General features: G+C 41.9%; 1 protein-coding gene across 1 annotated transcript in view; it reads right to left on the bottom strand.

The window, feature by feature from the left end:
* LOC134518457 (von Willebrand factor D and EGF domain-containing protein-like) overlaps window positions 1-15,383 on the bottom strand; it is a 187,161-nt gene that overhangs the window by 141,561 nt on the left and 30,217 nt on the right. The window contains exon 2 of the mRNA XM_063341290.1: window positions 7,116-7,300. Coding sequence (XP_063197360.1) covers window positions 7,116-7,300 — 185 coding nt within the window. The remainder of the gene's footprint in view (window positions 1-7,115; window positions 7,301-15,383) is intronic.

Raw genomic sequence — 15,383 nt, 5'->3', positions numbered from 1 at the left:
TATACAGCTGCCGCCACAGAAGAGCAAACTCCGCAAGTCTCTTGTAGGCAGGAGCTTGGCTGCTGGGAAGCCAGTGGTGGGGATCAGACCAGGCTTTGCTGGGCTTCTCCAGGTGACTACAGAACGCCGACTGCACGGCAGCAGCACTAGTGCCGTGGCGTGCAAAATATCAGTCTTTCTCACTCGAAATGGAAGCTACGCAGCAGGAAGAAAAATAAGGTACAATACCAGCGATACTGGAAAACACGTGTGTGCCCACACCCCATCCTTTTATTTCGGAATATATTGGTAGGTCTAAAGAGAAAAAGTCTCTCTGCCTTTCTCCCTTCAGATCCTGTTTGCTTTTTATGCCTTTAAGCGGTGTCCTGGGTGGTGAGCTGCAGCAGACATCTGACTAACATTCCATAGCAGAGATCACAAATATTTGATTGTTTCAGTTGATGCGTTCACTTGGACTTGCAACTGGCCAGTGTAATGGCAAGTTAGTGAAGTAAATATGTTGTAAATGGAGAAATATGGGTAAAACACCTCAAAGGAAGGCCACCTGGAGAACAGCACAAAGGAATTGCAGCCACTCCAGACACGAAGCCAGTTTCAACAGGGACCCAGCTTAAGTGCCTCTACGCAAACGCACGTAGCATGGGGAACAAACAAGAGGAGTTAGAAACGTGCACACACCTCCAGGGCTATGGCCTCATTGGCATCGTGGAGACATGGTGGGATGGCTCCTATGACAGGAGTGTTGGAATAGAAGGATACAAGGTCTTTCAGAAGGGCAGGCAGGGGAGACGAGGAGGGGGTGTTGTCCTCTACATCAATGACCAGCTGGAATGTACAGAGCTCCACCAGGGGATGGATGAAGAGGCGACCAAGAGCTTATGGGTCAGGGAGAGGAGGGACAGGCGATGTTACAGTGGGGGTCTGCTACAGGCCACCTGATAAGTATGACAGAACAGATGAGGCCCTCTATAGACAGATAGCAGCGGCCTTGTGTTCACATGCCCTGGTCCTCATGGGGTACTTCAACTACCCCAAAATCTGTTGGAGGGACAACACAGCAGGGCACAAGCAATCCAGGAAGTTCATTCTGGAGAAGAGAAGGCTCTGGGGAGACCTTATAGTGGCTTTCCAGTATCTAACAGGGGCCTACAAGAAAGCTGGAGTGGGACTTTTTATAAGGGCATGTAGTGATAGGATGAGGGGTAATGGCTTCAAACTGGAAGAGGGGAGATTTAGATTAGATATTAGGAAGAAATTTCTCACTCTGAGGGTGGTGAGACACTGGAACAGGTTGCCCAGAGAAGCTGTGGCTGCCCCATCCCTGGAGGTGTTCAAGGCCAGGCTGGATGGGGCTTGGAGCAACCTGGTCTGGTGGGAGGTGTCCCTGCCCAGGGCAGGGGGTTGGAACTGGATGATCTTTAAGGTCCTTTCCAACTCTGACCATTCCATGATTCTATGAAATTTAGGTCATTCAGTGCATTGCTCTTAGGTATCCAGTGACACAGCCTGCACAAAGGAGAATTTATCTAACACAAAAGGGAGTTTTTAGGCTCTTACCAGGCTTCTTTCATACTTTATCCAATTATAATTAAGTGGTGGTTTTAATCTTCAAAGCATTTTATAAACCTTACCTAATTAATCTTCACAACACCTCTATGTGGCAGGTAAGCATTCATTAAGTATTTTTGATTGATAATTAGGCACCAGCTAATCTTTTAAATAATTCAGTTCAGAAAATCTAAATGAAAAAAAAATTAAATTTGCTCCCTGTTTGCCAAAACAATGGGACAAACCATTATTGTTTAATCCAATGATGCCTCCTTCCATTTGGTTGGGGTTTGGAGAATCAACTAGTTTGATTGATTGAACACTCTAAGGTTCTTTATAATTGCACAAAGAAATCAAGCTTGATTGTTCTTGTCACTTGGGTATTGCACTGAAATTATGCTGTTAAAAATAAGTAGCACCATATGTGAGAAATGCATTGTTTTACTTAGATGGAGATGGAAGGCTTTTTGGTATACTGTTGGTTGGCAGTTAAAGCACTGTGATTTTGCATCTGTTATCCGCTCAAAACTTTACTTTGTCTTAGTTTTTGAATTTCTTTGTAGTAAGTTAAAGTAAATAAGATTTTTTATTTCAATCTGGGGCCGAACTCCACAGAAATCAGTTCATGTCAGGAATATCTGTAGTAGCAATTAAACCGGTGCCTGTCTTGTGTTTCTTTTTAAGTACATGCTTCTGAACAATAGAGGCTGTAATTGTAATTTCTATAGAAGTCTTTTTGTATGTCTGAAAAACAAACAAGAAAAACAAAACCTCTTCATACCTACCATTATGATCTTGGAGTATTCACGTACGCATGTGAGAAACAGAATTACAGATGAAAACATGAAATAATACCTTGAAAGTGTCACTTGCTTTTAAGTTCGTAAAACAATTGCAAATCAAAGTAGGACTGTATTCAGAGCAAAATAAAAATGGAATCAAAATAAAAGATTAATAGTATGCAGTTGAGATATTGCATTTTGATTGTGAGTATAAAACATTCTACAACAGGTTAAGTAGAAGAGGAAATTAAATTGAGTATGGGAAAAAGTAAACTTCTCCAGGGGCTACAATATTAAGCATTATAGGCAGGTTAGATTTGACATGCTTTAACATGACCTTGTTTTATACACCAAAGATTAGCATTTAAGCCTACGTTTGAGCCTAGTATATATAGAAAAGTAAATTTATATTGTTAAAAATGCAGCTGTTGAGAAAACACCAGCCCTGACTGCATAACATGTCCTTTTTCTGCCACATTTACATACAAATTTGGAGATGGTTTTGCTCGTTTAGAGAATGAAATTTCTGAAGAAGGATATTGGAAGTAATCTTGATATACCGTCACAGGCAGGTATTATTACTGGGCATTTCTGAAACGGAGTGTTATATCCGTAACTAACCTGTAGGAATCCTTGCTGTAGGATTATGGATGCTAAAAAATGACAACGACCGGACTGGCTCGTGAGGCAGAAATCCCTTTAAAGTCTCATACAAGCCGCGCTGTTGGTACCTGGGGCAGGGGGACCTCTGCTGTGGGACGTGGCTCCTGCCGTGCATGCCAACAGGATTGCAGAAAATAAAGTGAGCCCAAGCGAGGGTGCTTAAGACTGGGAGGAAAGCAAAAGTGAAGCAGTGGCTGCCCTGAGAGGCTGAACTTGAGCTGATGGGATGCGGTGTGTTTGCACTACGTGTGTTTGCGTGTATCTCTGTACGCACCTGGTGCGTGCCTATCAGTCCAGGTAGTATGCACATTTTTGTATGCCTACATGTATAAATGCTGCACCATACATCTGGGCCACCTGTATTGATGGGTGTTGCGGGAGGACTGCTGGCCGACGAGGTGCTTGACATTTCAGAAGATCTGGGGACCGGTGAGACCAGTGTCTCACCTCGGCAGTGGGCGCACAGTGATTTTTGTGGTCAGTGCGGTAACATCTGTGTTTATCTCTCTGCTCAAGGAATATGGTACCACGAATCCTCTGCTTCAGAGGACAAGTGTTTGATAGTGACGGTTGTCCTAGTAGTGATTCTGCTTTTAATACCTTTATTTTTTGCTTATCATTTGCTGTTTGCAATTGACTACTTAAAGCTGGAAATATTAGCATTGCTTTGAGAAGTAATGAATTCAACTCGTGCGTGCGGTATCGTGAGTATTACTGCTGGCTCCAGAACCAATTACTATTTGCATAACCAAATTCTGAATTGTTCTTTTTGCTTAAGGTTGTGGAGTATAACCTCTGCTTTTTTACCCCATGTAAATGAGGGGAAGAAGTACGTTTCCAGCCGTATCTTTGGCTTCACCGCGAGCTGTGAGCCAGCGCTGCAAGGCCGGCCTGTCGTTCGCGTGGCACGGCGTTTGGATTTGCGTTGCAGTTAGCAGCACGCGCTGCTCCTCTGTAATCCACAGATTGATCTTTTATCTGGCTGTAGAGCAGAACGTCAATAACATCAGCAGGTTGTGTTTTCTCTCATTTCTTTCCAGTATTCATTCCTTTCCTGGGGCTTGCCCATAGGTACATATATACAGATGTATGTGTATACCCTATATTATTGTTATAATTCAGAAGCCTGAATTAAAATAATAGTTATTTCTGTAACTGATGTATGTTTTTCCTATATTGACTGTTAAATGCTTCTCTGTATTTTTAATAGCTTTTCTGCTGAGCTTTAACTTGTATGTCACTGTTTTTCTTACTCTGAAGGTCATTTTACTACTAGGTCTGGCAACGTCTGTGCACTGTTTCTTGCTCTTAGTACCGTGCCTTAATCTTAGTAAAAGCTTCCCTGTGCTTTCTTCCTTTAGTGTTTTTGCCTTTCACGGTGGATTTGGCAGTTCTTGAAGAACAAACTATTGTTTGTGATCTGTAGGCAGCAGCCTCAATACCTGGGGATACAAAATTTGCAAGGTTGTGCTGCTTTTCTACTAGGATTTGTTGTTGGATGGGGAGGTGGCTGTGGCCAAGAGTGCACGCCCAGGATCTGGTAATTGCTGGGCCTCCTTTGGGAGCACAGGGGGAGAAGCGAGGAAGAAATAGAGGGAGGAAGGTCAGGATCATTCGTTACCCCCCAGAGAAATTCAGCAGGCAAAGCCTAAATTGGAAAGCAGTTTCAATCAAAAGCATTTTGCCACTGGAGGAATAAGTTTATGGGCAGTAGTTGGATCCAAGGGATGGAGAACTCAAGAATACAATTCACATTTTCACTCTCTTTGACACAAAAGCTTTTGGGTTTTCCTTCTGTCTTTTTTCCCTTTGTTTTTCACTTGTTTGTTAAATTAGTGGACAAGAAGCAGCAGCTTAAGAGCTGTTATTTGCTTTTCATTGCAAAAGCTGCCCTGCCTCCCAGCTGTGACATGGTTGCAGACTGAGGGTCTCATAACTTCGGCGTGTGACTTGGTTCTGCTCTCTGTTGAATATAATACTTTCTGTGGTTATGAAACAGTATTCAGACAGGGCCACACTTTTATTGTGGAGGGTTTTGGGGGACAGATTCAGAAGACAAGTTTGGAGATCGTGCCTGAAGGAGTCAGCTGCCCCTGCCCAGGCACCGCAGCCGGACCTCGGGCGCTCACCTCCCTCACGCCCACCCAGCACGTGCCATTGTCCTGCCGCAACTCTGTCCCCAGCTGGGCAGGACCGCTGAATCTCCACCGTGGTTTAAACCCCTTCAGAGCTCAGTTGGGTGACAAGAACCCTTACCTACTATTACTTTGAACTAAGAAGTTAATCTTACCCATCGATAAGCAGCTGATTGTATCTGTCCAGTATCAACGGGATATCACCAGTCGTATATTTTACAAGGTGCTGGAGTAATGTACTTTTTAACTCTCCAGCTGTACTGTCAAGCTTTCTTTGGTCTCTTTTCTCTTCTGTCTGTTCAGGATTTCGTCTTTGACTTGTTTAATTAAAATCAGCTCACTCCAGCCAGAGTGGAATGTCCAATAATAACTGCTTATTAAGGAGTGGAAGCTATGCAGTTATTAATTTAAATTATTTTGTTCCAGAGGTTTTGCTCAAATTAAATGGAAAACCAAATTAAACAATGATTTAATTAAGTGGAAGAGATAGAACGTAGAGGCAGATTTAGAAGGTGAAGATCTAAAAGAAGCGTATTCTTCCAGTTGTGACATCTAACAGATGTAATCCTTCATCAGCATGGCGAAGCAGAGATTTACTGTCATTCAGAGGATAATGAAGAAACCAACGGCAAGAATAATGTTACAAGATAAGGAACTAAACTAATGAATATAGCTCTACAAACCTGAATAAAAAACTCCAGAGAAAAGATTAAAAGAAACAAAGCATGTATTGTTGGAAAGAAATCTCATACAGTCAAGCATTGCTACGTACTCGAAATTGCTGAAATACAATGGCAAATTAAATAACTTTGTAGAATATATATACATTTACAGAGTAACCTGTAAAAATAAACTTCATAGTGCATTGGGATATTCAAGGATGACCTGTCATGAAATGAATATTTCAATAATAATCATGCCAATTTGTTCATGTTAATTAGATTTATGGTTTCTGCATGCAGAGAGTTAGAAATCCCCCAGAAGTAACAATCATCTCTTAACATTTCATTTTAAATTAGATTATTAAGATATACTTCTATTGTGACAAGTTCACAGGTCCATTTTGAACAGATAGGAAAAGTTATTTGCTGTTTTCAAGAAGGTTCTCCAGCTAGGCTAACATCGCCTAATATTAAACTTCCTGGCTCTCTAGGTTGAATATGTCATCTTTAATGTCATTTATGGTAATTAGTTTATTATTTTCTGAGTATTTTTGTTTAACAGTGTGTTTGAAATTATTCTAACCTCCTGCAGCTGGGCTATATGAGGTGGCAATGGCTTTAGTTAGGGTCTCAAGTTGCTCTGGCAGCAATGATTACAAGTTAAATGTTATTGTCATACATATTAAATACACATAAAACCAAAGACAATTATTTTGAAAAACAGATAATTATTTTGTATTTTTTGGATTGTAGTCTTATGTGCTGGAGCTTTTTTGCTTTAGAAAGCCATTAGCATACTTACGAAACTAAATAAAACAAGAAATGGTAATAGCGGAAAAAGACTCAAAATTAGCTTTTCCTTCTGTATCACTAATCAATCTCTTTTCAGATTCATTTTTCTGATTTTCCCCCTCTGATTTCATAGTAAGGATGTATTCCTAATTCACGATAAATTATAGGGGGAAAGATTCAGGTTCCAGAATCCATTCTTAAAGCAATAGAATTGCTCGAAAAAAGTATAACTTACGGACACATATGTAGATTACTAAGGATCTCTCTTTTGAGTTTGAAAACACCTTGTTTTATGTTTGAATAATGCCCAGTCCATAGGGATCCTGGTCTCTGACTACTGCCCTGGGATATGAAGTTGTCGTTGTTGTTGTTGTTATTGTTGTTGTTATTATTGGAAAAGTGGTTTTCCCATTACCACTCACCTATCCCCATTGCAGTCTATTGGCTCTGAGAATATAGAGGTGGCTGGAAAGGAAAATCACACCAAAGGATTTATTCAAGTTCACCAGGGTTAGAACTTAAGTTTTACTGACTTCGACACATCTCGTCGGCATTTCCGCGGGCCTGTTGCCAATCATGAAACGGTACCATGCTGGTGGCAAGGAGTGGTCACAAACCAGGTCCTGAATCGCCGTTCGCTGCAGCTCCAGTGAGTCAAACCTGGTGCTGCGGTAGGGATTGCGGAGGATGCGGTGTCCCTCCGGCGAGCACTCAGGAGCTGGAAAGGGTAAAAAAGGACAAGGATTAAATAAATTAATTCGATTTAATTCAATTGGATACTCTTAACAACTGCTTAAAGGGGGATACATCCTCTTATATTGAGATTCAGTTTAGGATTGGGCTAATTTTCAAGGCAAACACTGGGAAAGGATCAAATTTCGTATTAAATACATAAAATTGGAAGCTTGGTAACATAATGATTTTAGTTATCTAGATATTCATCATATCTGAATCAAACTCAGAAGCCTTAGCCCTTTAATATGATCTCAGTCTAGCTTTAGGGATTGACATCTGAATTTCTCCTCCTCAGCAATCAAGTAACGTTTTGAGGTTCTAAAGCTTCGTGACCTTTGGAAATATGTGGAGTTTTAAATTTAGTTTACTCTATGCACGAGCATTTTAATCATGATGTAAGTTGATGCTCAAGTATAAAGTGTACTTCTCATACTCTTAAATATATATTTACAATAATGAGAACAAGAAATGTTAAAAAGAGGAAAAAAAAAACGCTGAAAAAACAACGAAACATGGTTTTTAGAAACAAGCTCAAGTTAGGCTTGCAAATATTCCAGCCGCAGGTCAGACGCCTGAGAGCACGTACCCGTGAAGCCAAATACATCAGAGCTTCTGGGCATGCATCACGAAGTTTGAGTCAGAGCCCCTGCCCTTCGACGTATGTTTGTTTACACGCATGCCCTGTTTATTTTCATGCGTCTCTCGATTTTTTACGGAATGTTCAGTATTTTCTTATCCCCGAATAAAGAGAAGCCTCGCAGTGATTCTTTTAGAAGTTCTTTATTTTCAAAAAAACGATCATGTAGAAAAAAGGGCCTTTTCTCGGTTATCTTGGCCTTTTCTTCTATGAGGCAAAGTCCGTTTCCGCTGTGTTGGCACTGCGGAGTGGGTCACAGGAGGGGACCAAGCTGGAGTTGCTCTGCTGTAGGTACCAGCAACAGAAGGCTCAGCTAATTTCTTGCTGCAGTAATCTTTAATTGCTAATGATGATGTAAGAGGCAGCGAGCACATCGCAGGAATCGCACAACCTGGCTTCAGGAGTGAGCCTGGCAGTTGGCAAAATCACCTCTTTGCGCTGTAAATAGGGCTTATTTATGGGACACCGTTGACAGAGAATAAGACCCCTCCCCATAATGTCATTTCTCAAATGTCACTTTTCAGATTATAACTCTGCCTTAATATTACGCCCGTGGCACTCTGAAACAGATTTATCATTTTTATTTTATTGACAAGATACTCAGAAGGTCAAAGTCAATCCACTTACGGTACTATTTTTAAAGATTATTTTTATTGTGCCAAAGGCAAGGCAATGGTATACAAGACAAATGGGCACAAAATGTAGCGTAACAGAGCCTTTATTGCAATTTTCAGGGAACTAAACTGTCAAAGCACTAGTGCGATTCCAATGCAAAACTCAGCTGAATTAATACAATTGCCTTTTTAAATAAAAAAGGAGTGCCCTAAGCTTTTCTTTTCTCCAGGTAAGAGCCATTTTAGAGACGGAACATTTGGAAATACCGCACCTCCAATTAAATCTGGGAGCTGATTCCCTCCCTCAGATGTCCTTTCTGGGGATTTGGGCCCAGCGGTGGGGACCACGTGGAGACAGTCCTTTGCCAATTCCCGACCCAAGGGAATAAGTGACATTTCAGCAGACCAACTGTTTTAAGCAAATGAAAAGTTTACCCTGTATTTAAAACACATCAAAAATGCAGACCCTGGCTGATTCCTTCAATGTCACTCAGTGCTTCAGGAGTGTCAATGGGAAGAGGACTTTGGCTCGTGGTGTCTTCTGCTTGCCCTAACTCCCCCCTTTACGAACAAAAGAGTCTAAAAGCAAATGACTCTTTGCACAGTACTGCAACAGAAATCCTGCAAGAGTATTGTAATATAATTAATTGCATTCACTTTCTCAATAATAATAATATCAAATACTCCCTTTAAATGTAATTAATAACCTTCTGCTCGATATGTATTAGTTATAACCCAAATTCACACAACATGTTGTGGTCTTACCAATGATTAACTACTCTGTCTAAACAATGCAAATATGTTAGGCACTGAGACACGGCTAATTATTTTTCATCCTTTGCATAGTTTTGTTTGCAGTAGTTTAGAAAATGCTGTTTCGCATATTAACGTTAGAGGAGCTGAGCGCTGGGGATGGGGCTTGCAAAGGGTGGGGAGAGACTTGGGGGAGCACATGGAGGAGACACGTAAGGTCAGTAGGGAGAGGGGCGTTCACCCATTAAATTTAGCAGTATTTGGGACAAAAAGCCATGTGTTCACCCCCGAAAGAGCATATATATGAAACCCTGGCTCAAGCGGCCACCACTTCTAGAGGTGTATTTTATTCTGTATGAAACGTCGGAATATGTTTATGTACCTGTGACGGGGTTTAGTTCTGCTGGCAGGCTGTCATCCGGGAGGCAGCACGGCAAATTGATCTGCTGTCAGCTCCCCTGGAGCCAGACTGACGGATTTTGTTCTCAGCCTGATGCAGATCAGACGGAACCACAGCGGAGTCGATGGCCAGCACGGAGCAGGAGGGAGAGGGAGCAAAAGCTCGCCCGGGTTTTGCAGCAGGCCATGAGCAAAACAATCCCTCGGTTATACAGTTTCCCTTGTAAAATGGTGCTTATTATGGCCTTGTGACAGAATCATTGTAAACTTTAACATGTAAATTGCAGGCCGTAGTACAAGGTAATTACTACCACCTTTCCCACAGAAAGAAAGAAAGGCATCACTGTAGTCAGACTATGTTATGAAAATGTTATTGAAAAAAAGACCTAAGAAGATACAGTTGAGCTCTGTTGGTTGTTCACCTGAGGGATGCCCGCCTGTACCTGATGGTGGCTGCAGCTACACTCTAATCAGATGAAACCTTCCTCTTCATTTTTAATTCATGACAAAGTCAGATGCGGATGTCAAGCTTGTGTACAATGATGAAGTGCTCAATATCACAATTGTTCCCCCTATTGGGGGGAACGTAAAAGTCCACGGCCATGTCTTGTACAGAGTTGCTGCTACTCTCTGGTGTGCAGGCTACGTTGCCTTTAAAAGGAAATATTTATTTCTTTACATATGAGAAACCTATACATTTAATTTAATCACCCAGCTTTATTCCTATAATTGCATTAAAACGGCTTATGAAAAAAATGCTGGCTTTTCAGGGAGCTGGATGCTCATCATCATTACGACCATTCAGGGAGAAATTAAACCATGCATTGAGCTTTTGCTGCTCTCGGTCCAGAGCACTGTGAGAGTTAAATGTTGTGCAGTAGCCAATGCTTTAGTCTCCTACAAAGAACTTCTTGAAACACCATCACCCTCAGTAGAGGCAAGGAGTTCTTGCCAAAACATAAGGATCTTTTGCTTCGTGAGACTTAAAGCATCTTTTTTTTTTAAAACCCAACAATTTTGTATCAGTAACTTGCTGCAAAGAGACACTAAGCAGCTCCTTTTTGACACAGAAAGCAAACAAATAATAATACCTGTTGCCGCGGCTCAGTGAAAACGACATTTGAATAACTCTGGTGGCATGATAAAGCAAGTTGTGTGGGGAAAATCTGTCTCCATTGAAGCCATAAGGAAAGCCTGGAGGTCGAGATTCACCTGACGTTAATGTGTGAGAAGTTGTTATGTGCAGATGAAATGAGAGGCAGCCTTGGACTCACTGGGAAGAGGAGAGCCTCCTGCAGAAGGCAGAAGCATCCAGAGATATCTGATGGACAATGAGCAGAAAGTGGATATCTGAACTGGTGTTTCATGCTGAAATACTGTTGTGGACCTGGGGTTTGGCACTCCAGTAAAGGGAACGTTGATGTGGCCATGACTGGAGGAAGACGTAGATCCTGGGGACAGCAGCCCCGAAGTCATTCTTGATGGGTTGCTCAATATTGTACTGGGGGGGACAGAGGCTCCACAAGGCTATGCCAGGGACCAGCCAAACAAGAGTCTGGAAAGGTGTTTTTGGGACTTTACTCTGGGATGTCACCAGCACAAGCCCACACATTTCACAACTTAAACATCCCCTGGCTGGAGCTTATTTCAAGCAGGTTGGTAGCTGGATGGTCTGCAAGCGGCTGAGCCACCCGTGCACTTCTTGGGCAGTGGCCCTGGTGGAAAAGATGCTGCTGTGGGGACCACCAGACATTTGTTAAGGGTCCATCCATCCCAGCTGATGTTCATGGCCATGAGTGGAAGCACTAGACATGTCAGGGAGGGACGCCAGGAAAATTGGAGCGGCAGGCTGAAAACTTGAAAGGAAATAACTGGCTAAAAATTTGGTTTTATTTCTAAAGGCAGGGAAGTGTGGGTGTGACAGAGTTACCTGTCGCTCTTGCTCCCAGTAAATATCAGTGGCTTACATGGAGGAAGGTTTAAGAAGCTGTGAGATTTTGTTTGTTTGCTTTGAATAGCGGCTGCAAATCAAATAATATCAATAGGTGATGGCAGCTAGAAAAACCTGAAAGAAATATAGTCCACAAGCCCACGGTGCATGTTTGTTTTGGGCAAAGCGGTGCCAGCCACACAATATATTTAAAGGGCATTCTAAAGCTCTGGGAAATAGCTGGCAGATCACAAACTAATTTTTATGTGGAGGGTGAATGAAAACCTGGCGACCGATCCCGGTAATACCAACCAACAGCACGTTGGTGATGTGCTGTGATTGTTCTGTGTCCAGGAAAGAGATATTCCCAGATGCAGGTTTCTTTCTCGCCGTCGTCCCCCACATTGTGGGAGCCCAGCTGGAGCTTCCCCCAAAACCGCAGCGAGCCCCGGGGCTGGGGGAGCGGGGCTGCCCACCGGCTTTCACATGGCTTCGCTCAAAGGCAGAGAGAGGAGGTACTGGGGAGCTTTTGAAGTATGACATTTGAAAATACGCACACATAGGTGCATATGTAAGGTATATGAATGTCTATACATCTCTATATTCCAAATTATCTATGAGAATATTCGTATCTTTGACATCAGTACGATACACAGTAAATTTTTCAAGTTCCTCCCTGGCAGATGTTCAGCTTTCCGCTTTTTGTTTCTTCCAATCCATAGTGGAACAAAACATTTTCCAGAGTGCTTGGATTTCTCTTCATGGGAAAATTATGAAAGATTTTCATTTGGAAAAATCAGTCCAAAATGCCTAGGCTGTTAAGCCGTAACTCCAAATTAGTTGCAGACAAAGGATGAGATCGCTTTCTTCTCTTTCTGTCTTAGAGACAGAAGGAAAGCTTTTCATCACCAGCCACTTCCATGCCCGGTGGCTGTATTTCACTGATGCAGCAAAGCTCAGGTGAAAGCTTCTGAAGCTTTCAGTGCGTCGGTGCCATCCATTTCCCCTATTATGATTTACCATATATTGAAAGAGAGGGTAGAAAAGGAAGGCAGATCTTGGGAAAGGGAAATTCTTTCCAAGCTCTTAATGGTTGTGTTCAAAATAACAGTAGAAGGCTCTGATCTGACAACATTTAAAGAATCTCTTTTGGGTGATGCAAGTTCCAGATGAACAGTAATTATTACTAGATAAGGCATTTATAGCTAAGAAACATCTGACAGTTTATTACAGATGAAAGTTGCTGCCTTATTTCACCAATATTTGCTAAGATTTTAATGCAATTATTCTGCATGCTGATGACAAAAATTTTATTCCTAATAATATTCAGAGGCAGAATTTTTTTGTGAATGTGAAAGCGATCACTACATGAAAATGCTTGAACTGTGCATGCTCCTCTGGCAGGTAAAATATAATAATTTTATAAAAAACCTTGAGAGCTAATAAACAAAGCTATTTTCAGATAATTCAGAAGCAGCAGAACCTCCGACTGAACTGAAACGATAAGGAAGCACATTGTATAAACACCACATACTCATAATGGCCAGGTCTTGAACAAGTCATAATGCGTTCATAAGACAAAATTGATAGAGATAAATGAACCATTGTGCAAAATGTGTGTAATTATAGAAAATTTGACCCAGGAAGAGGCTGAGCACCCACTGAAAAGAATAAGATATTTTTCACACATATTATTTGTACTGAATAACAGACAGAATTAAAAAGAAGAAAAATCAGGCCAAGCGGGAACATAGTTTTCTAGGAGTCTGCTGCTTAACGTTTCCCCTTAGATATTACACTGTTTTGAAAATAAGGCATCTTCTGGTAACCCAGGGAACTCAGCATACAATTAGAGAGTTTTTCACACGTCTGTCCTACAGAGTAAGCAGTCTTCTTTCAAGGCGGGCTTTAAACTGTTCAACTCTAGGGATCTGCTATGTTGGAAACAAAATGTATCCTGCAATACATCCTCCTGCAGTGCCCGAGTGTGGCCCGAGCACCAATGACAGAGGCAGCGATGTGCGAAGAGATCCCTTTCCTTCTCCCATCAGTCCCACGGATGCCACCCTTGATATTCTGTACTTACAGTATACGTCACTGCAACTCTTACTAGAGATTGCTCCCATCAGACAGGATTAGTGAGTTTATTGCTTAATTCTTAGGGAATTCTTTTTTTCTGCACAAAGGCGACAGCACGGGGCCCTGAGAGAAAGTGTAGTTGAAAAAAATCTTCCCACAATCTCAAGATGTAGTCTGTATGATGCATCTGAGTTTCATTTGCCTGGGAACAAGGTCACTTATCATCCTGGTCTTCTATGAACTAAAGCGATATACTATTGACGAGCCAAGGGCCAACATTCGGTTCCAGAGAAAATGATTATTTATTCATGCTAGTATCTCTTATCTTGGCTTGCATTTCTATTTTTAACTTGTGGTTTAGGAAGGAGGAATTGATTATATGAAACGCCCCTGCTAGTCTGTGTTTCCCCTGAATGCCTTGCAGAATAATGCACTACGTACAGCTCGCAGGGAAGTACGCGGACAGAGGCAGCCGTGCATTTTGCAAAGGGCCATAAGAGGTGTCAAGAGAGGGCTGACAAAGCAGCTGACAGCAAGAGGTCCCTGCAAGAAGCATGAGCAAAGTCTGAGGAACTTCTGGGCAGTTTGGAGCATTGTCACAGGCGATGTGCCGAAAAGCACTTTTTTCAGCGTTTCATAAATCGAGAGGATGAAGGAACCAATTTTTTATTTTCCGTGACAACAATGCAGGCGTGGCCAACTGACCTGGATGAGCCAAGAAATTTCCAGCTGAAGTGTTGTCCTTTAAAATGTTTTGGTCTCCAGGACTCGCTATCTGCCATCTTTTGTCCGTGTGAAAATTGCTCACGAAAAGCGTGGTGGGCACAAGAGGGACGACACATGATCACACGGATAAGAAGCAAAGGGCAGGTGGACAGGGCAGGCGAAGTCTGTAATTCTCCTGCTTTGTGAAATATAGACTCGTCTATTGAACGCGCCAGTGAGAAAAAGCAACAAAGCCAAATTGTGTCAATGACTCTATTAAATTTTACCAAGCCTCATCCTCGCTAATTCTGATCTGGCTTTGGAGCCAGGAAGGCTGAGCATCTGAATATAGAAATCACTTACAATTGCTGTGTCAGAAGAGAATTAAAAACCTCATAAATTTCCTCAAGTTATCTTTAAGTTAATGATGATGCCTTTAAGGACTTCTGAACAATCAATAAAAAGAAAATTATAATTATTGTTATTGATTGGTCTATTTTGCTCTCATCCCTCAGAATGAAAAAGTGAAACTAAATGAAAAGGTTCTTTCTTACCTCCTAATCTCAGTTGAACATACACTTGAAAATGTAGCTTTCCTAAATAGCGGTAGCAAAGACAAACTCACATGTTTTGATTTTAGAACCCACTGGGCTCTATTCAGATGGAAATTTGATTTCCATGGTTTACCCCTTTGAGAGCTGGAGCTGTTTCCATGCCTCGACTGCCACACAGGCTAATTACAATTTGTGAGCCGCACATTTTCCAGACTGCTCCCATGGCAAATGCTGAGTTTTGGCCACAATTCCCCCCACTCCTTCAATTTAATTCTGTATGTGGATGATATAGCGTTGGGGAAAGTGTCACCACTAACTTATTGTCAGTGCATCCAGGATGCAGCACAGACTGGCAGAAAGATAAGGGGACTCCGACCGAAGGCAGCTTAGCGCTG

This window comes from Chroicocephalus ridibundus, chromosome 7 (genome assembly GCF_963924245.1).
Source record: "Chroicocephalus ridibundus chromosome 7, bChrRid1.1, whole genome shotgun sequence".
NCBI lineage: Eukaryota > Metazoa > Chordata > Aves > Charadriiformes > Laridae > Chroicocephalus > Chroicocephalus ridibundus.
The sequence above is the reverse complement of the archived record's forward strand: the minus strand, read 5'-3'. Positions and strand labels throughout refer to the sequence as shown.